This window comes from Elephantulus edwardii, unplaced genomic scaffold (assembly GCF_000299155.1).
Source record: "Elephantulus edwardii isolate Elephantulus edwardi_28Jun2011 unplaced genomic scaffold, EleEdw1.0 scaffold00257, whole genome shotgun sequence".
Classification (NCBI taxonomy): Eukaryota; Metazoa; Chordata; class Mammalia; order Macroscelidea; family Macroscelididae; genus Elephantulus; species Elephantulus edwardii.
Genome location: NW_006400007.1, coordinates 1,092,078 through 1,117,395, shown reverse-complemented (window position 1 = coordinate 1,117,395; position 25,318 = coordinate 1,092,078). Strand labels below are relative to the sequence as shown.

At 36.0% G+C, this 25,318-nt stretch overlaps 1 protein-coding gene across 1 annotated transcript in view; it reads right to left on the bottom strand.

The window, feature by feature from the left end:
* Positions 1 to 949: 949 nt before the first annotated feature.
* The window catches only part of CLTC (clathrin, heavy chain (Hc)), a 74,722-nt gene continuing 50,353 nt past the window's right edge, over positions 950 to 25,318 (bottom strand). Inside the window, exons 15-32 of the mRNA XM_006899438.1 lie at positions 19,590 to 19,715; positions 18,887 to 19,029; positions 16,894 to 17,128; positions 15,531 to 15,653; positions 14,240 to 14,385; positions 13,921 to 14,104; positions 13,525 to 13,717; positions 12,606 to 12,763; positions 12,255 to 12,419; positions 12,035 to 12,142; positions 11,784 to 11,951; positions 11,492 to 11,641; positions 11,269 to 11,400; positions 10,789 to 10,899; positions 9,777 to 9,947; positions 9,104 to 9,325; positions 4,548 to 4,623; positions 950 to 2,113 (exon numbers count right to left, since the gene is read on the bottom strand). Of these exons, the coding sequence (XP_006899500.1) occupies positions 1,989 to 2,113; positions 4,548 to 4,623; positions 9,104 to 9,325; positions 9,777 to 9,947; positions 10,789 to 10,899; positions 11,269 to 11,400; positions 11,492 to 11,641; positions 11,784 to 11,951; positions 12,035 to 12,142; positions 12,255 to 12,419; positions 12,606 to 12,763; positions 13,525 to 13,717; positions 13,921 to 14,104; positions 14,240 to 14,385; positions 15,531 to 15,653; positions 16,894 to 17,128; positions 18,887 to 19,029; positions 19,590 to 19,715 (2,736 nt within the window). The 3' untranslated portion in view covers positions 950 to 1,988. The remainder of the gene's footprint in view (positions 2,114 to 4,547; positions 4,624 to 9,103; positions 9,326 to 9,776; positions 9,948 to 10,788; positions 10,900 to 11,268; positions 11,401 to 11,491; positions 11,642 to 11,783; positions 11,952 to 12,034; positions 12,143 to 12,254; positions 12,420 to 12,605; positions 12,764 to 13,524; positions 13,718 to 13,920; positions 14,105 to 14,239; positions 14,386 to 15,530; positions 15,654 to 16,893; positions 17,129 to 18,886; positions 19,030 to 19,589; positions 19,716 to 25,318) is intronic.

Here is a 25,318-nt window from a genome sequence, read left to right as displayed (position 1 = left end):
GTACAAAAAGGTCCAAGAGAGTAAGTCTTGACTCAGAAAATAATGAGCTCTCTCAGGGACTACTGAATCTCTCTTGACTTTGATTATGATGCTGAAATGGGGCCATTTTAGCAAGCACACCAGTCTACCTGGAGGCTGGACAGCAAGCTCCCTCCAACCCCCTACGCTGGCCAACTGAAGAAAGACATTTATGGCTAAGACGTATTTCCTACTGGAAACTAAAAGGGGGTGAGAGGCAGAATTTTACATTTTCAAATGCTCTTTGTGGAACTTCTGATCATTTGCCTGACTTAGAGAGTTGTACAGCAATACAAAGACAGAGGGCTACCTGTAACTCTACTAAGGATGGTGGAAGGAACATACAGAAACGTTCTGAGCATGAGATAGATAGATTCATGTACTGGTCGGCAGGGTGAGGGAGCAGGAGCAGCATACCTTAAACTCATGTAATTTAAGTACTGTTAAATAGTTCATGGTGGAGTAGTAGGATGTGTGTTGGGTTACTAACAAAGGTTAACAAGCATGAGAGAAAGAGAATATATGAAGCAGCAGGCTCCTGTTCATATATATAACCTTGAAATCTTGATGGACAATTTCTATGTGTCTAAACCAATCAAATGGCAGTCAGTAGGTTTGTGGGGTTTTGGCGGCTGTAGTTCACAGCAAGAACACTATTACCTACATGTTTAAATATACTTTTATTTCATTTTAATATAATTTTAAATGATCTGTTCATTTGAAACACTTAGATAAAAATCTAAAGTAGCACTTGTCTCATAAAGAAAGGCCTGATGATGTACTTCCAAAAAGCCAGTGAGAACCCATGGCAGCACAGTTCTACTTTGCAACACGAAGGCAGGCACCATGAATCAGAACTGACTCAATGGCATCGGGCTTGGCTTTTTGCTTATTACTTTCAGGAACATACACAGTATCAGGCTTGGTTCTGTTCACAAGTCCCAATGGTTATCTTCTTTTCTGCAGCTTTGCTTCTGCATCAGTATCTAATACCAGACTATCAAAACTATGGTTCTTTTGGTTGAAGTTTGTTATAGTATTTAATTAAAACTACCATTCTACAGGTTTTATGTCCACAGTCCAGTAATTTATTTTAAATTTGAGTAATTTCAAATTCCACAAACAAAACTGAAGAACAGCAGTATTTTGTTTGAATTCTTTCTTCTGTACACTCAGTGATCTAAAACACCACAATATCCAACATACACAAACCTTGGGAAAGGGTTAGTAAATACACACAGATTGGAATCATGGTGCTCTCTGCTTCTGAATGGAATGATCCCACAGAAAAAGCACAGGATACAGCACAACATAAGGGCACCTGTTACACATGAAGTGAGCAAAACACACTAGCATTTTCTATATGCGTAATGGGGAAAACCTGCATAGGTTAGAGGGCCTTTTATGCTCATTTAAAAATCAGGCAAGTTGTTGGTATGCACTTTTCAAATAATTTGGAGAGCATGGCAATCCAATGTAGGATATACTGATTAGTGTTGTCTTTGTTGGCATTGACAGTCTTGGGTGGTCATATACCATAGTTCTGCTTTTCTTTGAATAAAAGAGACTTAAATGCATTTAGACAATACATATTGTAAGCTGTTTACATACACTAAATTTAAGAGATTCAGTATTAGAGTTTCTTTTTTCTTTAAACACTACAGAGTGCAAATCAGGTTCTTCACAAGAGATTGAATATTTAAGCAGTTCTTCAAAGAATGAGGGGAGGAAAGACAAAGCCCAAGTGAATAAAAACATTGAAACTATTCCCCTTTGAAAATAAATTCTAAGATGATGCGGAATGTGAAATAAGGTTTTAACATAGGTGATCCAAGTTTAGAAACAAAAAGTAGTCCTTCATGAAATAAAGGTTACAAGAACATGTTGTCATTTTTCCTGTTATAAACTGAGAAGCGGTAGAGACGGTGTTTCAGTACGAAAATAGGCAACTACAGGATCAGCTTTCCATCTTACATGCTGTACCCAAAGCCGGGCTGCGGCTGCCCATAGGGTGGTGCAGTATAACCATAACCAAAAGGTGCCTGGGGAGGGACTGCAACACTGGGTCCTGCTGTCAGCATCAACTGTGGCTGACCTAAAGAAAACAAGAGGGGTGGGGAGGCAAGAGAAACAGTTACTATTGTAATACCACAACACACCAGTCACCTTTATGCTAGGAACATGATCACACTTTTGAATGAAATGCATAAGGCCATTTCTGCCTGTCATAGTCGCTGAGCTGACAGTCTCACCTAGGATATGTTTGTCCTCAAAGCTAACAAACAGTGCAGGGTTGAGGGTCAGGACTATGAGTTACTCCATGTCACTAGAAGTAATGGATGCTTGAGATAATCAGGCAAGAGCTCTGCCAACAAGCCTATACCACATGGTATCTGCATGCTGAATGTAGGATCAATTTTATTTGACAATAAAATGAACACAAGGAAAACAATTATTTAAAAAAACAACCTCCCCCCCCCAAAAAAAACCAAAAAAACCCCCCGACAAACTCAATGATTGCCTCCACTAGACCATTTATTACAACACTATTCCTATTATAATCAAGTTGGACATTTAAAATTGGGGGGGAGGGGAGAAAGCAATACTTTCAGAATTTGCATGTCATTGTTGCACAAAGGCCATGCTAATCTCTGTCAGTCCAACTCTAGTATATGTGCTGTGAAGCAAGCACATGTTTGTTTCAACCACTATTGAAATTTTAAAATTAGATCTAAATTTGTTTGTTTGTTTTTTTTTAAAGCTCTCAATTGCCTTATTTGGAAATTTACAACAAATACACACTTATGTAAAATATAGATAGAAAAGTCAAAGAATATAGAAGTTCAATTCACATTTACTAAGAATATTTATCAAAATATAATTAAAAATCATCAAGGAAATTTCAACAGTTAATTTGATTTTTTTAAAAGAATGTTCATCATTGATTAAAAATTAGGAATCATCATTTTAATAACTTGTTATTCTTTGAGAATTGAGATCTAATAAATTGCAGATTTGAACTCATGACACACACTCCACTATATTTGACTTTCCACTTTCAGATTGGTATTAAATATTAAATTTATGTTTTAAACCTATTTAAATGGTAATGAAATCTAAAGTATTTCAATAGACACTCAAGTATACATAGCTGTCGTTTGCTGTTGAGTTAGAATGACTCATAGTTGACCATCAAGCAGTCTTCAGAAGCAGTAAATCACACAGGAGGAAAGTCCACATGCTTTTCTTGTAAAGCAGCTGATGGATTCGAACTACAGGCCTCTAGCACTGCAGCACAGCTTTTTAACACTAGGCTACCAGAGCTCCCCCAAGTATACATTAGGCATGATATGTTTTACAGCACAGACTTTCTGGCTGACATTCTTTTTGTAGTTGTTGACTATACACAGTAAACATAGTCTTTAGACAACGTGGCTCATTTGGAGGGAGAAAGTACACATAGCACATCTCTGCTCCTGTAAAATAAGTACTTATTAACCTACTATAAGGACATAAATATAGAGGAAGGTTTCTCTCAGCCTGGGTAACCTCTTGTCCTTTTTGTGTATGACAACCACAGTAGTTGTCTTTAGTGAAAAATTCTCATTTGGAAACTAAAACACTTCTAATTCCAAAATTTCAAATACATTTTTAACTGCCTACAAGGTCTATTTAAACATTCAAAAGTCAAGTCAAACTAACAAGTTCCTTCCAAAATAATGCACTCACCCTGTTTTTGTTCCTATCTCAAATATGACTTAGGAGTCACTAACACAAAAGCAACTTCAAACACCTTGTTCCCCTCTCTAAACATCTACATTACTTTTACTGTTGTCAAAACTACCCTCTCCTCTTAAATACTCAAATACTTTTTTTTCTTTAACAAGGAAATTATGCCATTAAAAAACGTATCCTGAGATCAGGCCATTATAAAGTGTGCATTATCATTATAAGCTTGAGATGTAATAATTGTATCATTAAGATGCTTCCTCCTAGGAACATTTGGTTAGTGTTTTGAATTATATGTTCATATTCACTGTTCAGATTTCATACCTGGTGAACAGATTCGTTTGGAGGTCATTTAGGTGCAAGAAGAAATTAAAGTGCCTTGAAATGAAGATCCTATCTCTTTGGAAGTTCTCACAAGGAAACTACCCAATCCTCTGTCCTAGACAGACTTTATGTAAAGTATGTTAAAAAGGCACCCATAGTATTTTTGTTCCCTTTCATTCTTCTGAATATGGAATGACTTTTTTTCCTCCTCATTAATATGATTAAGTGATCAAGATTATGGAGATTTAGGATATAATCAAATTATTTTTTAAATTTTTTCATCTTTAAGAATGCCTGAGTGAATACTATCAATGCCTGTTTGAGATAGTTTCCAGACCAAAAAAAAACCCATCGATTATAGGTAAAACCATTCCTTAATTCAGCATTCTAACATGATATTTGTCTATTTGTAGGCAAAGTCCCTAAAGAATCAGAACTGCCTACTACATTTCTTTTAGGTTAAAAAAAGAGAGTACCATAAACAATAGGTTGTGTCTCTGTAGCTTGTTCCTCTTCTTTTCTCAGTGATTCCGAAGCATCTAATTTATCCACCTGCAGAAAAACAGTTAATGTTAATTAACACTCCCAAATTATCATAAACCTAGGCCTATGGCAGATAGTGGAAAAGCCTTAGTATGTTAAATTCTGTCAAAAATAAAACAGACTAAACAGAACATTCTCAGGCCCCCTCAAATTCAATGGCAATGGTCATAATTCAGTTTTCAGCACTGTCATTATAAACCCTCAAGAAGGAGGGATTTATAAATGCCAAAGCAGCTCAGGCCAGGCTAAAACTGGGCATGCTAGGATGCAGCCTGAAGGAAGGAGAAAACTAGAAGGAACCACTTTATCCAATGACGTTTTAAATCCTATCAAAGGCAGTAATAATGAGCTCGTGAACAGGCACGACTTCTTCCCCCAAAAGAAAGAGTATTTAAAAAGTGACCTAAGTCCAGTTACTGAATAAGTACTTGTATAGAATAAGCTCTAGTTTGCCAATTGCTCATAGCTTCTGCTGACCCTGAATGTAGGTCTGAAATGAAATGTTAAGACTAAAGTAGCTCTAGTTTCAATATGAAAAAGTTGTTTATAAAGACAGGCTGCACATTTTAATGCTAAATGGTTCTACCTTAAAAAGCAACCAAGAAAATTTGATTTTGCCCCAGCTTCTTTGAGGAAGAAATGTTTGCTTTTAATTAAGCCAAAAGAGTAAATAGCTATTACATGCTACCTACTCGAAATCAAAGGGGATACAATAAACAAAAACCACACTTAAAGTCCAGGTGTATCGTGAAAGTAAGGAATTGGAACAGGTGGGTCCTTTCATTGACTGGTTGTGTGAGCTCAGACAAAACCCTGCAGGGACCCTCAAATTTCTTTCTCTGTAGATGAGAAAGTTATGTGGTTTTCAAAATCATGGTGTGTTGGCTTAGGTGGGGAAGAACATTTTGTGTGATTACCAAAGTTTTAACAAATAAAAATCAACTAATAAAAAAAGCATTCAAAGAATAAACATGTATATGTATACAAAAAAAAAAAGCTGTGAAAACCAGATCCTAAAAATAAATAGTCCCTTTGAGTATTCATAAGTCATTTAAGTTAGGATAGTATTTTATACACATTTTAAATCTTTAATGTCAAGCACAATGAATGTACATTTTTAATCCATCCTAATTTACCAGGGAACTGAAAAAATGTAAACCACACAGACTCTAGATACCTTCAGATAAAATGTGGGTTTTGTTTGTTTTCAAATACAGGAAGGTGGGTCTACCTTTGCACATTATTTTTCTATTCTGTAGCCTAAATGTTCATGTGCCTTTAATTACCCTAAAATACAAACTGAAGACTACTCTGTAGTAGAAGTATCATAATAAATATCCACATTGTGGAACCCAAATGTATAAAAAAAAGGTAATTAAAAGCTATAAAATTTAAAGTGTAGGTCTGTGCTATTAGGGTTCACTGAGGTCTTGCTACACTAACCAGATTCCAAAAGTTAGCGAAAAAATTTATCCGTAAAATACACAGATGCTGGTACAGAAGTAATACCTTAAAAAAAGAAAAACAACCCACCACTGTACATTTCTAGACTCTGACGAAAAAGGATGAACACATGCTTAAAAGCCAATGTCTGAGTTCAGTAATAACTAAACAAGTCCTGTTACAGAAATACATGGAAGCCTTACAAGAACTGGCAGTGTCAGAATGCCCAAGCGCAATCACAGGCTCACTGGGCATGAAAGAAACAAACCAGATACCCTGAAGGGGTAGCATCAAGCTTAGCAAAGAAATTTACATTTTTCTGTGTAATGGTACAGCCTCTGGCACAGCAACATCCAATTTTATTTTTATTGATACAATTTAGATTGCTCCAAAAAGAAAGCAGAGAAGGCTGTTATGAACACAAGCTTTTGTTAAGAGCTGTAACAAAAGTTTCTGATCCTTGGAGTTAAAAAAAAAAGGATAGGAAGCATGTTACTGAGGTCAGCTGCATCTGTACAATTTGGAAATTCATTAAAATGTAAAAGGCTTTTCCACAAAGACTGCAATATGCTGCAGAGGAAAAGTTAACATGCAGTCAATTACTTTGGTGTATGTGTGCATGAAAAAAAGGCAAAAGTACTGAAGCAAGAAGTGAGATCTGAAGATGACTGTTGCTATACAGGCTCTCAAGAAACACACACAGCTCACAGCAATGCTTTAAGAGTTTCAAAAGTATATGATGTAATTGCAATGACTGTTGTACATGCTTTATTTAAAACAATGCATAACACTGCAGTTCAATTACCTGTTTTTCACACACACGCTTTCTAACTGCCTTGCTTACTAGCTGCTGAAGGGCCTCACACACAATGTATTTTACTCAGGTTTGCCTTAAGTTCCAGTGGTGGCTTCAATTTGGCTCAGTATAATCCCAAGGCATTGTCCTTCCCACCCTAATTCTTTTTAAATTTATTTCAACCTTCCTTTGTTTTCTCACCCCTCTTTAAACATAATTTGGTCTCAGACATAGGTTTATAATATCCTTTCATTTATAATGGGATGGAAATAAGCCAATGAAGGAAGTAGCAATCAAAAGGTGCCTAAATTTGATCTTCTTGGACAAGCCAACTGATCTTTTAAGAGGGCAAATTGTAGATCGCTTCTGAAAGGCACCTTTATTACAGGAAACAGAAGTTACTATTGCAACTTTCTACAGAGAAATATCCCATGATGCTTGGCAACAGTAATAGCAAGCTTGGCTCTCACGATTCAAAAGGTCCGATTCTCGTGAAAATGCACTAGCACCATAAGAACTGGACACCTGGAGAAACATGAGGAAAGTCTCTTCGGAAGCAGCTAGTATCTCTTGTTTGTATCTACTTACAGCAAAAAATTAGTAAGAATCAAGAGATCAGAAACTGGATCACAGTCCTTCAATACGAAAAACAAAAAAATAAAAACCAAAGCCCAAAAAACTGTTTAGGGCATGGGTATACATATTCAATAACTGTCAGGCAAGCTCACAAAATAACACCAGAGGCTGTTTTGTTTCAAATATTAAGAAAATCCTATTACAGTCCAGATACCCTGACAGGGAAGAGAAATTTCCTGAAACTTTGGAATTAATATGAAAACTCACCATACTCAGTTTTAAATCATATATTTAAGATAGACTGTGAACCAACTACTGATTAGCCTCCTGCCCTTCCTAAAGCCTATTAGCCGATTAGTAGCAAACGTCTACTAACGTCCTAGAGCTCTATTATAGTTATGTTTCAAGGGACTTGCAGAGGCTTTAGTGAAATTTTATTGAGGGGAAAAAGCAGCAGCAGCAGTGTAGAAAAGGAAGGAAAAAAAATCATGCAAATTCCTTAGACTTAGTTCTCCAGACTTAAAGATGGAAAAGAATCAACTTTCACCTTTTCCTTTATTGCATCAACCTGCAAAGGAATTCAGAAGGTGCAGCTTAGAAAAAAAATCAAATTCCATATTGAGCATAAAAAGGTAGAATCAGCAACAAAGGTTTAGGGGAGAAACAACTAATCACTAAAAAAGGTAATGAAAGAAGTGAAAATAAAAGGCATTCTGGAAGCAAAATTTAGATTTTTTTTTAAAAAAATAGCCAACAAACTTCAGAGCTTATTATAGAGAACTTATGCTCTAGTCAGTGTGAAAGAAAGCAGTTTAATCTCTAGTAAAATATACAGCACTTTGGTTAACAGCAGCTTAGAGCCAGGTCTTACAAATTGGCATTATGCATAAGAAATGAAGTTATTTTTATCAAAGGCTAAGACAGAACAATTTTTTTTAAAAAAACAGAACTTTAAGTAGTTTTAAAAATTACCAAGTATACTGGTAAATATTTACGCAATATCCTGAAAAAATATTCAGGATACTGGTGATTGTTAGTAGTGCATTATCCACCCCCACCCAGACCCCTTTATTCAAGTGTGCTGAGGAGATCAGATGCCAGTTTCTAACTAAGTATATAGTGGTTGCTGTTGTTGTTAAGTACCATCGAGTCGTAGGCAACTCATAGCAACCCTATGAACGACATTAAGAAAATAGCTTCTTTAGGATAATTTTTAAGGGCTTTGCATCACAAAGCCTGATGGCTGTTGAATAATAAAATGCTTTATCCAAAATGGACAGTTAAATAAGCAGGGAATCTTATACCTTTTTAAAATGATTTTTTAATTAATATTTTAAATTAGGGGCCAACTTATCAAAAATTATGAAGAGAAACAATATAATAAGAGATGCCAATTCCCAGGTAAATAAACAGATAATAAAACACAAAATCAAGCAAATAAAGAGAATACAATATCTGTGCTATTTGTTTTAGACATCTGAGTTTCAAGATCTGACATTGAGAAGATGCTGCTTTCTTAAATACTTTTAAACTATACAGGAAACAAATACTTTAATAAACTAAATCACTAACTTCTATTAGAGGGAAAAACAGGTTGGGGGAGAAGACTGCATATGTAATTATATGTATGCTCAGGATAATCCCACAACATGTACTTAATAGTTGTAATGTTACCTTTGTCAAATATTCTTTCATGACCTGGATGAAATAGGGCATGGCAAAATCCATGATATTGTGCCTCCATGCAGTTTCCAGGACAACATCTGGTCTTAAGAGATCATAACAGGTAAAAAGACAAGCTCCAAAGCACTCTCTTTTCTCTTCTTGTAAAAACCACTGTAAGAGTTCTTCAGCCAACTCAGTGTCCTTAGACTCGGATGCATACTGCATTGCATCCTATTCAAAGAAAACAACGAAAGCCAAGCATTAAATTTACAAAAACAGTAGGCCAAGTTAAAAAAATCACTTCTCAGTTATAGCACTTAGCTAAGATATTGAAAAGATGTGCTAAGACTACTTTTTTCTTTTTTAAACAAAGAGAGCTATGACATGAATGTAAGATGGATCCTGAAATCAAGTACAAGCCTTGTGGTAAGAAGCTGCCCTGAAATCCCAAAGGCATGTGGTTCAAATCCACCAACTGCTCTGTGGAACAAAGGTAGCAATCTACTCCCCTGCAATTAACTACTTCTGAAAATCTGCTGGAAAGACAGCTATGGGTCGGTTCTGAGTCATTGGCATACAAGGACTTTAAAATCAATTCTCAGATCCTTACTAATAATGTAAGATACCACTGACACAGACATAATAATTGGTTAAACACACCGCACCCTCCCAACTTTGTTACCTTGTAGAGACTGTCTTTCTTGCACAACTCTACACTCTGTTTCCAGCGATTGTTGCCTTTGAAGAGATAGGCAGCAATTCTTCTGAACTCAATGAGTTCATGCTTTTCTAAACGCTGAGCAAGTGAGATATTGTCAAAGTTGTCATAAGCATCTATTGATGTTCGCAGAGCCTTAAAGAAATAAAACAAAGCCAAAGAGTCAAATCAGTTTTTCATTTTCAACATTATAACGAGATTATCTCAGAACCTATTAAAAAGCAATACACCCGCTTAAGTTTAAGCATGAAAACTACTTTTAAACAGTATCAAGATTCTTCAATTTCATTTTCTAATAATAATATTGATATGAGTGCAATGACACTTCCCAAAGGTGCAATTTTCTCCAAGGTTGTCAATATCACTAAGTTGAACAGCTATGAAATTGGAAATTCGGAATCTGAAGAGTAAATTAATGCTCCAGGGAATGTCTTGCTGCAACTCAAAATGATACTCAGTCATTCAGATCAACAAGTAGCCTTGACATCAAAAGAAAATCATGCTCTTACAAGAGCACTAAAATAAGCACCAATTTAACCTTATTCTAATTTCTGGTTTCATGAAATCTATGACAAGGAAATTTTATTAAAAGCAGATACTAGTAAGATATTACGCAAAGAATAGTGACTAGTTAATATGATTAATAAGAGGTATGTATTTATGGGCTATTTAGGCTCTTTAAACAAGAAAAAAATTTTGTGAGCCCTATTTTACAAACTAGATGTTTAGAAACAAAGTAACCACAGTATTTATTCTAAAAGAATATTAAGCAAAATTCTACATACATTGGCATTTAACAATAAGCAGATTTAGCAAATCTGGAAAAAAGTCACCAAATTTAAATCCTAGAAATAGTACTGACCAATCACCATCTACAATCCTAAAGGATGACAGGCTTGCGTCTTTCTTCCCCCAACCCTAAGCTGTAAAATCACATGGAATTTTGGGAATACATCTAAGAACCAAAAGGTATTACCTGGTAATCCTCTTCTGTGATAAAGAGGTTGTTCAAGGATTCATTCACAGATTTGTTGTTATGATTCTGGACTGAACGCAGATATGGTTTCACCAAAGGTAGCTGTTTTACCTTTATGATAAAAGAGTTTGTTACAAATGCAGCACATCACCAATGATGTATGGACAAAAGTTACCTAGCTTTGGTTTATAACTTCTGTTGTTGGCTCCCCACTCACAGAAACAATATTCAGTCATGCACCCATTTCCCTGATTGGTTTCAGATCAGTGCTGGGCTATTCAGTGTTGGGATACCGTCTAGTTTTTGGAATGCAGAAGCTCTCCTGAAACTTGTACATTTTAACAAATGTCCACTGACAGACAGGTGGTAGGAATGACATCCACTGGTAGGAATGTAACTGGGTCCCCAGCACAGAAAGTAAAAATTCTACCATTAAACTGTTAATATCCCTATTAATATCCCCCCCTCCGTAATTATTACCTTGCTGAAATAATTGACTGCACGAGTATGATCCAACCGTGGAGACAGCACCATCAGCAAATCATTTAACAATAGAGGCTTGAACTCTAAGTAGAACTGTATTGCTCTGTAGTATAGTTCTACATTAGCAACCTGAAAGAAACAAAACCCCATACAAAAAGTCAGAAGTGTTTCCTATTGAACTCTCCTTCTGACATTCTAACCTTTTGAAGAAAACACACACCTTGGTAATAATATCTTTGAACTGCCCTTCTTTCCATGCATCAGTTGGATGGTTCATCATGGTAATTATGGCATTATCATATTCTTCATATTTGTCATACAAAAACACCAGTTCCGCCCAAAGATGAGCTTGTTCTGCAGCTCTTAGCACCTTCATTAGAAAGAAATGACTGCTTTAGATCCAAGTCTCTAATATTAGGTTCATGGCCCAAAATACCAAAAATCTAAAAACACATTTTTAGGATATTACATTTTAATTCCTCTGTTGCTTCACAATATTAAAGGCTGGTTACCTTTGGTATATTCACTCTGGACCAGAATAGTTCCAAATGCTCTCTCATTTTCTGTGGCTTAAATTTAGAATACAGAATAGCTAATTCGGTAAACATTCCCATGTGTGCACGCTCAAGTCCCAAAGCTGCTTCCAACATGGTTATCAGTTCTTCAAAATAGCCACGGTCCTAAATAAGAGAAACATGCAATTAAAGCTAAGAATATCTGTGGCAAAGGGTTTCAATTAATATTAAAAGTTCTTGCTAATTACCTGATAGTAGTTGATAAGTTCCTCCAATTCATCTGCATGTACTACGATATGAAGCCCGCACATCTGAGCCAGTCGGAACTCTTTCCCATCCACACAGGCAAAGCAGACCTAGAACAAACATTTCCATAATGTGAATGTAAATATAGCTACTTAATGAATCAATTTAAAGAATAATGCCAACTGAATCACCAATCTCCATTCAAAATTGTGTTTAGATTACCTCTTTCCATGTTCGAGTACTGTTAGCTTTCCTAGCTCCGTCAACAGCTGCCTGATATTCACCCAGGTGAACTAAGGTAGATGCCAGGCGTCCAAAGTTAGAAACATTATTATATAACAACTTAGCTGCATCATACATTTTTTCATCATAACAACGGTCACCAACCTGGAAAAGGGACAATTCATTTTCAGTATGATACTAACCCCAGGCTTAATCCTCTTTCACAACTCAACCTAATACTTGGATGTTCTCTTATTCCTGTAACACATTACGTTGTTCTTCTATTGTAATAAAATAATTCAACTATTAATTTTTAAACCGATTTTTAAAACATTTGAACTGGAAACTAACTTGTTGGATATGAGCATTGTTTGGCCCATTGATGAACTCCTCTAGCTCTGCAAGGCGGTTGGTTTTTGCTAGAGCGAATATCAATTCTGTTTCCACATAGGACTCACGAGCCTTCTTACGGGCCATCTGCAAGTACTTCACAAGCTCTTCCCAATTTCCTATGTGTGGAAAAGAAAAATAAACTTAGCACTAACATCCAAGTAAATGAGACTTGAGACAACTTCCTTTTCAAGGAAACATAGAACAAATCTGAAGTAATTAAAATTGTAAAATTCTATGATTATCAATGACTGAAACTTTAATGAGGGAAGCCAACTATCATATTTAATAATAGTAGACCAAATGCTGTTTCAGGAAATGAGGGAAGCTTGATACAAACTGAAGGCCACCTTGTGGCAATGGGGCGTTCCCTAGGAGTTAACATTGTTCTTGTTTATGTCAAATGAACTCCTCCCTCTTGAGATTAGCATAAAGAGGAACTTGGCCTTATCTGTAAAAGACTTCACCATTATCCTTTGTTTTTGCTTTGTACTTCCTTGTGATTTTACTTTGCTTACCTTCCTTATGATTCCAAATAAATACTCAGAGAAACATGGCTTGGGGCCTTTAGTCATGGGAACTGTTGGCCCCCTGTTTTTCACACTCTCTGTTCTATATCATTCCTGGTAGTCTGTCTCATTATTAATAATTATAAAATTATTTCATTCTTTGGGACCCTCGGTCTGCAACACTTTAATTTCATTTCTCCTTAAAGTAGATTAGAATTCTTTCAGAATTTCATGAGAGTTCAAAGCACATGGACTTTTTAAGTTCAGACTAAGACGGAGAGGACTAAAAATTTAAAGCTAACTCTTTGGTTTAAATCATAGTACACATTTTTCACTATTTCAAACAGAAATATTTCAAACAGAAGACATACCACTAGTATTGGCAGCCTGAACAACTTCCATGTAGGATGAAGGATCATCTGCTTTTATGTAAGAATCAATAGCTTCTTTGACCATTCCTTTCTGCAACTGGGCTTTTGCAAGCTGACTCCAGACTGCTGGTTCATTGCAGCGTTCTGCAAACTCATATGCTCGATCCAAGTTTCCAATATGTTCAATCAAGACCTAGGCAATCCATTTTAAAATAAGGCTTACATTAAAATAAATTTTCACCCATTATTGCAACTACACATAAACTTTTTGCATTTTATTGCTTTTCTATTGCCATAACAATAAATGATGTTTACCTCCAAGGGTTGATGCATATAATGAATCAGAATTCATGCATATAGTGAATCAAAAGTTAGTACTGTAATTTGATGATATACCTGCACAGCCGAAGTATTGACATCAAACTTCCGGAAAATAGCAAATGCTTCTTCAAATAGTTCGTTGCTGATGGCAATATTGGCAATATCTGGAGCATCATAATTATCCAGGCGGTTAATATACTCCATAACACGTGTACGGTCAGCTTTAATTGCAGTGAGGATGAGAAGGTTTTGCAAATTCCTTTAAGGGGGGAAAACATCTCTGAGATTAAAAATGGTATTAGGGTAAGAAGACAGGAACTTTCTCCTTGTTCCTTCTCAATACTGACAGACCATAATGAAAGACTGAGTCCCCGGGATCTCCCTCCAAGCTTACCTGTGCTCACTGAATACAGAGTTATCAAGGACAATTTTCTCCAGCAGTTCAATGAGCTCATTTGGAAGGTCTGCAGTCATAAAAGCCTTGACAGTTACTGACACTTCTTCAGGATCCTGAGTCTCAGACAAGGCTGTTTGCACAACCTACATAGGATACATAAGGAATATAGAACTGATGCTCAGAGTAGGTTTTAAGATACTATCTATGAAAGTTGGGTCTCCATTAGGAACTTCAAATGGGTAGGAAAAAAATGAGGGGCTTATTAAACTTACAACTCAGAAGTTCTTCTATGCATATATATATATGCACCTACATGTGAACTTTGTTCAAAAAAACCCCACATTAATAACACTTATCTTTCTTTGGTTACAAAAACATTACCCCTATTAACCACTCCTCATTGTTACGCTACTGGCTGTGTGTGTGTGTGTGTGTGTGTGTGTGTGTGTGTATAAATTCAACTATTTAGATCCTGTTGTTCTTTATTACCATCTGACTCATAGCAGGTTTTTAGAGGCATTAAATCAAACAGGAGGAAACTGCTCATCTTTCTATTGCAGAACAGCTGGTGGATTCGAACTGTGTGTGCCTTTGTGTTGGCAACACAATTCCTTACTCGTTAGCCACCAGAATTCCCTATGTCAGCTTATGCTCAATAATTTATTTTTAGCTATTCACATAGTACCTAAATGATGCAATTAATATTTTTTCCAGAAAGTTTTCATTTACTCAGAAATTTTGTTTATAAACATTTTCTAGGAGAGGAATGAAATATTATCCAACTCAATCTACTCATTCAAAGAAGTTATATTTATACTTCTAGGAGGAGAATTGAAAGCCAAATTTTTCTGGTTTCAAAAATATTTTCAATTTTATGTAAGTACAAAACACATTTTGTTGAGTTATGTATGTGCTCATTCGTGAGAATTAACCCACTTAACTCTTACATTTTCTCTTATCAATTCTGATCCTTAATTATACACTGTCTTGAATGTTCCCATTCAATTTAATCCCTGGTCAGGTATTAATAAGAATTCTTTTACTTTTATAAATGTTTTATCTTAAGTTTTCCTTTTAATGACTATTAATTGAGTTTTACATAATCAAATAATATCTTTTTACACATTTCTGGTATAATTTTTATTTTCTTTTTTTTTGTGTGTCTTTCATCACTTAATTATCAATCACTTGGCACACTTGTGTATCTGATGAAAGAAAACATTCATTCTTAAAACCTTTCACTTAATGAATGAAAAAGATGAGCCTTAAACATGCTCACCAATTTTACCTGGTCAATTAAAGGTCTCCTGTACGGATTGCTTTCCAGCAGCACGCTACCCCATAATTCGGGATCCTTTCGACGTACTAGGTAGCGAGAAAGACTTTTGAAGAGAGAATTCTCATTGCAAACCTGTATGAGATGTTAAGCATTAGATTCAAGTCAAAGAGTAAAGACTTACAAACTGATTTTACTGACATGTTTATTTTTTATCACTTGAACCCTGGTTACTGCTTCATAGTAAAATAACATCAGCTAGGAAAAAAGAAAACACTCTGAAATTAGATATATTTCTATTTTAGTCTACAAATTTATACAAATTCTAAATCTGTCTAGAAATGCACCAGAACCACAGCTTTATTTAGTTACATAATTTTAATTGCAAAGTCTTTGTGATATGCTTTAATATCTAACAGGGCTAGTTTCTCTTAGTGCTCGCCACAGAGTTGTACTACCTAGCTACACTTGTGTTTCCTTGTCAAGGCATTTATTGCGCACACATGCACACACATTTTGTATCTACACCAATTCATGCATTCATGAATAGAGTTCATAGTAATTTCTAGAAGCAACACACACAGAGCCCCCGTCTTAATTTCTAATGCTATTTCCCATGCAGAAAACTGAGCTTTTGAATCTTTGGAAAATTGGTTTATTTCAAATTTTTTGGAAAGGTACAAAAAAGATAGAGTGTATCTTCTTGTGCCAAGACAAGTGGTCAAAACAATGGTGAAAACCTGTCCCAAGAACAAGAGAGTCACACTGAAGTATAATTTGAGAAATATAAGTTAACGATTTATACCCAACAAATAAAACAAAAATCCATGAGTGCTGATATCATGGATAAAGTGTGGGAGCTGAAAAGTTCTAACTTTACAAACTAGATAGTAAAAATGGTTTAGGTAAGAAATTAGTAAAATGTTCAACTAGGGGGCTTGGGGGAACAAAAGGATATTTAGTGTGCACGATCCTACGTGCCCCTTCACAAACTATTTACAACTGTCAATGCATTAAAAATCAACACTACAAATAAGGGATGTCATTATTCTTAGGAAACACAGACCAAAGGCATAAAGGCCATGAAATTATTAATTTACATATGACTAGAGTCATTATATTAATAAAACAAAAATGAAAAGTTTATAGTTAAAACAAATGTAACTGGTGATTTAGGGTTAAAAAGTAGACTTCATCTACAATTCTGATAAGTTTCATGTTTACAATTATTTGCAAGCTTTATAAAAGTACTTTATCTTCCAAAACTTTCCAAATTACCCATGTCTACTCCTAAACTCTGAAACTTTATTAGGCTAATATTTTTTTTAAAAAAAGAGAGAATAATTTTTCCACATGTGCAACTAGCAATACTCACATTAATAAGTTCCAGATCACACTGTCCGCGTTCATAAGCAACACATGCCAGGTGTGGATCTCTCTTCTCACAATACTTTCCAACAACACGACTGTCATAATAGGGATTTTCACGAAGAAACCTCTCTGGGTTGTTATTGCTGTCTATGTAGATTTTGGCGAGTGCGTTGTGAGTAGCAGGTTCCTCACAGCCTTCATGAATTCTGGCCTCTAACCAAGGCAGAAGGAGCTTCAATCTAGTAAAACAAAAACAAAATCCACATTTACTATGGTTCAAAAATACCTAAGATACCTATTTTCACACATACATTCTTAACCCTCAACAATCTAATTACAAATTGAGCAATTAAGGCTTGGAGATGGTTAAGTGACTTGCCCAAGATTACATACAGAAGTATTTAAGACTGGCTTTTCACTCTTTAAGACCTATCTACTACACTATCTAGACAGAAATGTGCATATGAGATTTTCCTTTCTTTGCACAAATTTTGTTTATAGTAGGATTAAGTTAAGTACTAGAAAGAGGTCTTGCAATTTTAATAGAATTAGCATTCAACATTATGCTAAATACACACTCTAGATTAACAGTTCCAACAGTCCTGTTATCACGCCAAAGCCTCCCTACCCTATACCCTGTGTTTCAATGATCTCAATAATCATTCTTCTTTAATGTAATATTTAAATATTAAAAAACAGCTAGAGGAAAAGTAACATTGATTTTGACAATGATATTCAAGTAGTATTTTGAATCCATTCCCATTATACTGAACATAAAAATAAAGAAAATTCAAGCTGCTATAAACATGTATAACCAATGTCAACTGAAATATACTTCAAATTAAGCTCAAACTCTTAAATGATTATTACAAATCAGGTGAATTTCACCTTTAATTCCATAGGCTTTTCTTGCCATTTCTCATAGAGCTACAGTAATTCCCACTACTAAATCTATCCTGTGGAGTCGGTGGTGGATTAAAACTCCAGAAATGCTACCTTTGAGTTCACAGTGTAACTTTCTATGGCACTTCCACCACAGAACTCTTTATACATCAAGTCCTCAAAATGTTATCATTTTTTAAAAAAAAAAAACCAAAACCCATCCAAGGCCTATCATTAGAAGCATTTATTCTTTTCCACTGGAAATTTTAATTCAATAGTATTTTAGGGAAATAAAAGTTAAAAATGGGTTTACTCCAGTATTGCTTAAGAACCTGTCAAACTTGAGCAAAAATATCAGTGATGAATAGACAGTTATGCACATAATTTTAAGTGGGCTTACATCATACTTAAAAACACAGTCAGATCACATTTGGTATAATTATAGAACCTGTAAGATGCCCTTTCCAAGGAACAGCATCTCCTAGCAACATGCCCAAAGCAAGTGAGACATAGCGTTGCTTCCAAGGAGCACTCTGGCTGCACTTTTCCAAGCCATATCCATTTGTCATTTTGGCAGTCCATGAAATATTCAGTGCTCTTTTCCAACACCACAACTCAAAAGCATCAATTCTTCTGTCATCTTTTTTCACTGACATAGCAAGTGAATGAAAATACCATGGCCTGAATCAGATGCTTTTAAGTCTTCAAACTAACATCACTGCTCTTCATTATTTTGGAAAGGTCCCCAACAGTTGACCTGCCCAATGTAATATGCATCTCCTGATCTCTTAACTGCTAGTACCAAGGGTGTTGAGTGTGGACCCAAGCAAGATGAAATCATTTGACAACTTCAATCCCTACTCCATCTATCAATGATGTTCTCTATCAGTCCAGTGGTGAGAATCTTTGTTTTCTTAATGTTGACATGTGATTCATACCAAAGGCTGCTTTTGTAGCAATCTGGCCAAGCCTCTCCAAATCAGGTGTCTTCAGTGATTCATAGTCCCTGCATTATTAGTAAGTAGCGTTTAGCCAATTATCTAGTTATATTTTTAACCAGTTTCACACAAAAAATAGTAGTACTTATTCCAGTTAAGATTAAAATGGTACTTTACCTGTTTCTTTTTTCAACCTCAGCAACAAGTTCATCAGTAGAAAATTGACCTCTTACAACAAGAATTAAGTTTTTAATGACATCTTCAGAGCAATCAACATCAAGTAATCCTCCAATAACGACAGGAAGTCGACTTGGATTTACCTACAGGAAAAAAAAGATTGCCTTTATGGTGCAAAATAACCATCAATAATACCCAGCTGGTAATGAGTTGATTTCAACTCATGGTGGCCATGTGTACTAGAGTAGACCTGTGCTCCATAGGATTAACAGCAGTTATCATCTTTTCAAAGTAAATCACCAGGACTTTGTTCTGAGGTGGCTCTGGAAGGATGTGAACTGCCAACCATTTTGTCACTAGCTGGGCACTTACCCGTTTGCATTAAGTGAAATTTAAAAACAAACCTAAAAACCTCATTTCCCCTTTGTAAGCACACTTCTTAATCCAATAATTAGCTGACAGTTTAGATTTGCAACTAAGAATAACAATTAGTCAAGAAGTCTTGTTTGGTTAATTGTTTACCAAACTACTGGCCTTCAAGCTAAGTTCAAAGAAACAATTAGAACAGCTATGGGAAAATCTATTTAAAAAAACCACAAAAATGGGGGAGTGATGTAACTACCTTTCTATTTCTACAGTTAGTGGGTCAAGCTTCTAAGAAGTTATTAAAAATGCCCGTGAAATTTTTTGGTGTATTACTTACCTTCTGTACATAAATCTCTATGTATTTTTGAAGATTATTTCTATATAAATACAGCACCAGATCATGGACGAAGTCAAATCGATCACACACAATAATAAGTGGTAACTGGTCTGTTAGCTTCGCTTCCTAAAAGAGAATAAACAAAATAACTATTCTTTTTCTGCTTGTGTTGACTTTCAAATCTACATAAAAGAGAAAAATGTGTTCTACACTGATGGATGAGGCCCACAAAAGTTTTGTCTGTTTTAAGAAAGAAATAGTAATAGAGTGTGCATGGCCCCAGTTTCAGTAAATTTTTACTAAGCAATATTTAGATTTACATAGTAAAATGCCAGGTTATTCTCATATACAACCTTTAACCAAAACATTTATAACTGTAGACAAATACAAACAAGTAAGATTTTCAAGACACCAGTGGCACTTGGTAAAAATCACCACCACACTGGGCCTTTCATTAATAGTACTTGAATTCAATTTGGAGTTAAAGTACTGTCACATTGTCATAGTATATGATATAAAAAGTTCACAATTATTTCAAACTAATGAATACCCATCCCTCCAAATTTCCATATGAGGGAAATTCCAGTTGAGATAATTATTTTTTTCTTTTTCTTTAAAAGGTGATCTGAGTAAAATTTTACAGAGTTAACTGGTTTTCTATTCATACTTTTATAAATGAAAGACTTTTTTCCCCCTCCCAATCCCATTCTACATAATCATAGCCTCTAATACTCTATTCTAATAAAGCCTACTTGGAGCAACATGACAGTGATAGGCATGAACAAAATAAACCACATGTTGCTGTAATTAGAAAAGGAGCAGGGGGGAAAGCAGCATTTAAAGAAGAGATCTTTAATTCACCCATTGCTTTTACCATTACAGATCCCAGTATATAATTGTACTTATAGAGTGACAGAGAAGACACTATAGACAGGTAGGTAAGACCTGTACTGGGCATTTACCTGATTCATGTCCTGTACAGTCCACAGACATAAGGTACAGCACAAAAAATAACAATTTCCATCAGGAATTCATTCATACACAAAGAAACATTTTTTAATAAATGATTCCTCTATTACAGTCTACTAAGAAAGTAGAACTTTTCCCATTACACCCACTAAAAACAATTATTAGCAAGATTGGATCAAGTGGTTTCTAAAACTGGACAAGCCAACCACATGACTATAAAAGTACAAAGTCTCAGGAAGCTCTGGTGGCCTAGTAGCAAGAAGCTGAACTTCAATCCCAGAGGCGTGCAGTTCTAATCCACCAGATGCTCTGCTGGAGAAGGAGGGAAAATCTCCTCCTGTAGTAGTCAGATCTGATTTGACAGTATACACACACACAAAATAATTTTTTTTTAAAAAAAACAACTACAGTCTATGAAATGTCCATAAAGAACATCAAGATACACCTGGGAACAATAAGAAACTAATTAAAAGCCAAAATGGTTATAAATCTGGAAGTCCAGATGCAGCTTTCTCAAAGTAGGAAAAGTCTAAAACAAGTATTGTTTAACATCATGGAATGCTACACTAATAGATCATACCACCATTTCTAAAATCTGTCATCTTAAATATGAATTCATTCTTTTCACAAATATTTGCTGACTACCTATTAGGCAATGGGTATGTAGAAGGGACAAAGGAAGCCGTTTCTTTCCTGAAAGAAGTGGCAATCTATACAGAATAACCCATAGCTCACAGTGATAAATGCTATGAAAAACAAATGAAGCAGCACCTGGGAGAGGTAAGAATGAGCTATGGATGGGTTCTAGTTAGACAGGGTAAGCTGAGAGGTCCTCCCTGATGACAGTTGGTCAAAAATCAGAATACAGAAAAGAAAACTGGTCAAGTATGAGAAAGGTGGTCTAGGGTGAAGCAGCAGCATGTACAAAGGTTCACAGGCCTCAAAGCAGAAAGCGGCTTAGGGGACTCCCAGGAATGATAAGCAGGCCAATGCAGATGAAGCAAAACCAGGAAGGAAATGGTAGAAAACAAGGTTAAAAGTAGTAAGCAGGAGATGAGGAGTCTAAAGAAGAGTTAGTTCCTTAACCTTAGGGCTTGACCAAATGATATTGACAGCATTTTATGCTCTTACAAGCTACTTTACAGAAGAAGTTATATTCCACTAATTTCTATTCCTGGTGGCACCATCTCAGTATTACCCAATCAGATTATTTAGACTAAACACAGGATTCACTTCTAATTCAGGATGGAATTAAAATTCCTTTGAGTAATCAGGGAACAATACAGCTTAAAATTAATTGGTGACCTCCTGAACATCTATGTACAAACATGATACAAAACAAAGAAAACAGGTTTAAACATTATTATTTAACTTTTCTGAGAAAAAAAAAAAAGAGCATGTCATTTGCAGTATGAACAAATAATGGCTAAGTGGCATCCATTTTTTAAATAATATGCCTCCGGAAAGTCTATGAACTTTGAGAAACAACAATAAGTTACAGAAAGGCTTCAGGTCTTTTGTTCATAAGGTCACTATGAGTCCTGTTCAACTTGACGGCAAACAACAACAATGAAAAGAAGAAAAAAAAATTTTATTTAGTCTGGCTAGTTCAAAAGCCTAAACTAAACATCCATTCTCCATTATTTTCAGGAGAGTGATGGGCATCTTCTGCCTTTGAAAAGCTGCTAGATGGCCAGCTATGAGTCATTTCCAACTTGACAGGACATAACAACTCCACTTTATTGAGCTTTTATCTCATCTGATTACAGTTTATAGGTTAACTCACCTAATGCAGCACCACTCTTTTATCTAAGGTAATAGGGATATTATAGCTAATGTCAGATGGATCTTGGCTGAAAGCAGAGAGTACCAGGGGAATGTCTATCTGTGTTTCATTGACTATGCAAAAGCATTTCACTTGTGTGGATCACAAGGAACTGTTACTGACTGAGAACAGGAATCCCAGAACACTTGATTGTGCTTATACGAAACCTATACTTGGAACAGGAGGCAGTCCTCTGAAAAAAGCAAATAAAACTGCATGGTTCAAAATTGGGAAGAATGTACATCAAGGATGTATCCTATCTCCGTATCTTTTCAATCTATGTACAGATCTGGGAGGCTGGGCTCTATGAGAAGTGTGGCATCAGGATTGCAGGTAGACTTATCAACAATGTGTGTTATGCAGATGACACAACCCTGCTTGCTGAAACTGAGGAGGGCCTGAAGCGCTTGCTGCAGAGGGTCAAGGACTGCAGCCTTCAATATGGATTGAAGCTCAACATCAAGAAAACAAAGATTCTCACCACTGGGCCAACTGGCTGCATCATGATAGATAGTAAAGAGACTGAGATTGTTGACAGCTTCAGTTTGCTTAGCAATCAACACAACTGGTATCAGCAGCCAGGAAATTACAGACAAATTGCACAGGGAAAAGTCTGCTGTTAGAAATCTTTCCAAAGTACTGAAGAGTAATGATGTCAGTCTGGAGACTCAAGTGAGCCTTAAACGGGCCATGGTCTTTGCAAGTACTTGCTATACACCAGAGAGCTGGACAATAATTAGGGATGGTGGTGGAGAGGAGTACTGAATATACCACGGATTGCTAGAAGAACAAACAAGTTCGTCCTGGAGAGGGTGAAGACAGGCTGCTCCTTGGAGGCAAGGATTCCGAAGCTTTGCCTGACATACTTTGGACATGTTGCAAGGCAAGGTCAGTTCTTGGAGAGGGACATCATGCTTGAGAGGGTGGAGGGACAGTGCAGGAGAGGAAGACCCTCGATGAGATAGACTGAGTCACTGGAGTAATGGGGATAGGTGTGTCAGATATAGTAAGATTGGCAAGAGATAGAGCAGCGTTTAGGGCCATTGTACACAGGGTCACTATGAGTTGCAGATGACTGAAGACATAACAACAGTAGTTTTGGTAGCTTCAAAACTTCAAAATCAAATTAAGATAATTTCATCTTGCTTTATACATGACGCTATGATACATACTTCAAAACCAATTCAACTCTATTCAGACCCATAAGCAAGAACATTTAATGAAAAGTTTAAGAGATTCAAAGCTAAAAAATAAATCCCTATTGAGGAACTAAAGCAGTGTCACTGGTACACTAGCCAATGGCAGAGTCATCACTCAGGTTTCTTTGACATCTGAAAGTCTGTGGTTCAGTAACTTTTTTTTTAATGCAATGCAACATTTTTTCACAGCATATTCTTCCTGTTTAATTTTTTTCTGATTCATCCATTCATTGTTGTACATTTTTCTCCCTGCTCAACCCTCTCCAATTGGCTTTTCTCTTTGAAAAGCAAAAAGAAAACTTTTTTCATTATTATACATACAATCCCCCAAAGTCCACTTTACTATGCATTTCTTTTTCTGGAGTCATGTCATGAAAATAATACCTAACCTTATATTCCTTTTAAACAATTCTCTTCCCTGATCTGTTTCAATGCAGTATATATTTATCCCCTTTTCTTAGGCTTCACCAACTCCAGTGTAAGTCCTGTTTTACAACAGTGGCACTAGGCAGTATTTACCTTTTGTGACTAAGATATTTCACTCAGCATAACGTCCCCCAGGGTCACCCATTTTGTGTACTATTTCATGAGTTCCTTGCTTTTCAATAAAGCATAGTATTCCATTGTGTGAATATACCACAGCTTCTCTATCCATTCATTTGTTGATGGGTACTTGGGTTGTTTCCAACTCTTTGCTATTGTAAACAAAGCCGCAGTAAACACGGGTGTGCATATATCTGCTTGGGTGGCAGTTATGGTTTCTTTAGGGTGTATTCCCAGTAGTGGAATTGCTGAGTCATATGCTATTACTATTTCCAACTTTTTGAGAAAGCACCATACAGCCTTCCATAGTGGTTGCACCATTTTACATTCCCACCAACAGTGAATAAGGGTTCCAGTTTCTCCAAAACCTCGTCAGCATTTGTTTGGTAACATTTTTTAAACTATTCATTATGACCAAGACATTTTAGATCTATATTTCTAATCTATAATATATAAAAACTTCAGCACTCTTGACTATTGTGTCACAACCAAAAAGCTATTTTTAAGTGCAATCGAGTCAAGTATTACTCACAGCAACCCTATAAACAAGAGATCTGAACCCTATCCTATCCTGAGCCATCCTCACAATCTGATACATTTAAGCCTACAGTGCAATCAGTGTGTTGTGTTGAGGGTCTGCCTCTTTCCCTGACCTTCCAGCTTTCCAAGGACAATGCCCCTCTTCAAGGAATAGCCTTTCCTAGCAACATGCCCAAAGTATGTGAAACGAAGCTTTATCATCTTTGCCTCCAAGGAGCACTATGGCTACACCTTCTCTAAGACATAATTGTTCTTTTGTGACAATTCATAGGATATTCAGTACTTTTCTCAATCACCACAGTTCAAAGACATCTATTCTTCTTCTGTCATCCTCATTTACTGTCCAGCTCTCACAAAACTCTCACAAACATATCTAGTGACAGTAAAAGGCCATGGTCTGAGTAAGTTGCAAATTAGCCTTCAAACTAACATCACTGCTCCTCAATAATTTCGGGAAGGTCCTGACTACAGAGTTTTCCAGTGTAATGTATTTCCTGATCTCTTGACTGCTGGTACCAAGTACACTGACTTTGGATCCAAGTAAGATGATGTCATTGACAGTTTCAATCTTTTCTCCATCTTTCATGATGTTGCCTATCAGTCCAATGGTGAAGATTTTTGGTTGGGTTCCCCCATCCCAACCCTGGTTTTAC